General features: G+C 46.5%; 1 protein-coding gene across 1 annotated transcript in view; it reads right to left on the bottom strand.

Annotated features, from left to right (window-relative positions):
- Window positions 1-596: 596 nt before the first annotated feature.
- The window catches only part of BNIPL (BCL2 interacting protein like), a 6,846-nt gene continuing 6,060 nt past the window's right edge, over window positions 597-1,382 (bottom strand). The window contains exons 9-11 of the mRNA XM_007460243.1: window positions 1,351-1,382; window positions 1,093-1,191; window positions 597-633 (exon numbers count right to left, since the gene is read on the bottom strand). Of these exons, the coding sequence (XP_007460305.1) occupies window positions 597-633; window positions 1,093-1,191; window positions 1,351-1,382 (168 nt within the window). The remainder of the gene's footprint in view (window positions 634-1,092; window positions 1,192-1,350) is intronic.

Raw genomic sequence — 1,382 nt, 5'->3', positions numbered from 1 at the left:
AAGAGTAGTTCACTTCCTCGGCGCGGCGCTTGAATCTCCCATCGCAGTTTATTAATCGCTACAGATCTGAATTTATGAAAGAGGACAAAATACAGGTTTTGAAAATGTCCCTCCCCAGGCTCACAGGCGGCAGACGTGACTACTGAAGGAAAGAGGGAAACAGAATTGCTCTTCAACATTTAGGGCACTGACTCCTGGCTCCCAGCAGGAGCCCTGCCCTCCCCATCCACCCCTCACCTTCACAGACTGCTAGAATACTCCAGGTGGAAAGGATCTCAGACTCAAAGAAAGGAGGTTATTTGCCCAAAGTTCTACAGCTAAAGCAGCACAGCTTTGCACTTTCCTATATAAAATGCCACAACATGCACCCCTCCAGCTGAAATGAAAGTCACCCAGCACATCAGGTTCTGGACCTCAGAGCCCTGCTTTGAAGTCAGGGTCATGGAAGGAATGACATCCCATTGAGATGTGAAGATACAGTGGTACTGGGATTGGGGATGAGATGATTTACAAAACTGCTCAGATGTTTCAGGGTTTAGGGTGTAAGCAGATCAATATCTTTGCTTGGTTCTTAAGCTCATTATTCCAGTCCTTTTCTAGGTCCCTCCTGAGCCATGGAGATCCTGGTCCAGCCTAGGAGTAAGAGAGGGAAAAAAAGTGGTACAGGAGCAGACTGGGTTTTACTCAGGGGTTTAGGGAGAGAAGCCAGGTGAACTGGAAGAGGTAGATTAGATGCTTGGGTCGGTCATCATGTAGGATCCTTTGCTCTCTAGCAACCCTCCCCCACTGGATATTCTCTCCTATTCACTGCCAACATATCCCTTCTTAATTTCTAGGGCTGGTCTGAATTTCCTCTAAATTCTGTGCTGTGATTACTCCTTTACTCCTTGATGCACTTATAGGATTAATTTTTTTCATTTGTTCTTGTCAGATACAGTAGTGTCCTGCATGTATGGAGTCTTCCCAGATACAGTGAAGCCTGAAAGCAGAGCCTCTGTCTTTTAGTTTCTTTGTTCCAACAAGGCATTAAGAAAGTGGGAGTTGGCTCTTACACATCCCATCCCAAACTTTTATCCTTAAGCCAGGACTCACCGTCTGACAGCTTCTGGGATGTGGACCTGATCCATGGAGATGAGTTGGGCCAGCTCTCCAAGGCTGTTCAGAAAACGGATCTTCCGTGTGAACTTGGAACTAAAAAGAGAGGATCAACCAAGTGTGTTTTATACGGGGAAACATAATAAGTAGAGAGCGGTTAAGGCTAGAAAGAGTCAGGGTGGGACAAGAAGGTCTTAATCTTGATTGTGAAAATGGCGAGAGTGGAAACGGGGTCTTTGTCCCCCAAGCTAGTACCTGATGAAGGGCCGAAGCAGTGCCAGGAATGC

The sequence above is a fragment of the Lipotes vexillifer genome, unplaced genomic scaffold (genome assembly GCF_000442215.2).
Source record: "Lipotes vexillifer unplaced genomic scaffold, Lipotes_vexillifer_v1.1 scaffold209, whole genome shotgun sequence".
Lineage (NCBI taxonomy): Eukaryota > Metazoa > Chordata > Mammalia > Artiodactyla > Lipotidae > Lipotes > Lipotes vexillifer.
The sequence above is the reverse complement of the archived record's forward strand: the minus strand, read 5'-3'. Positions and strand labels throughout refer to the sequence as shown.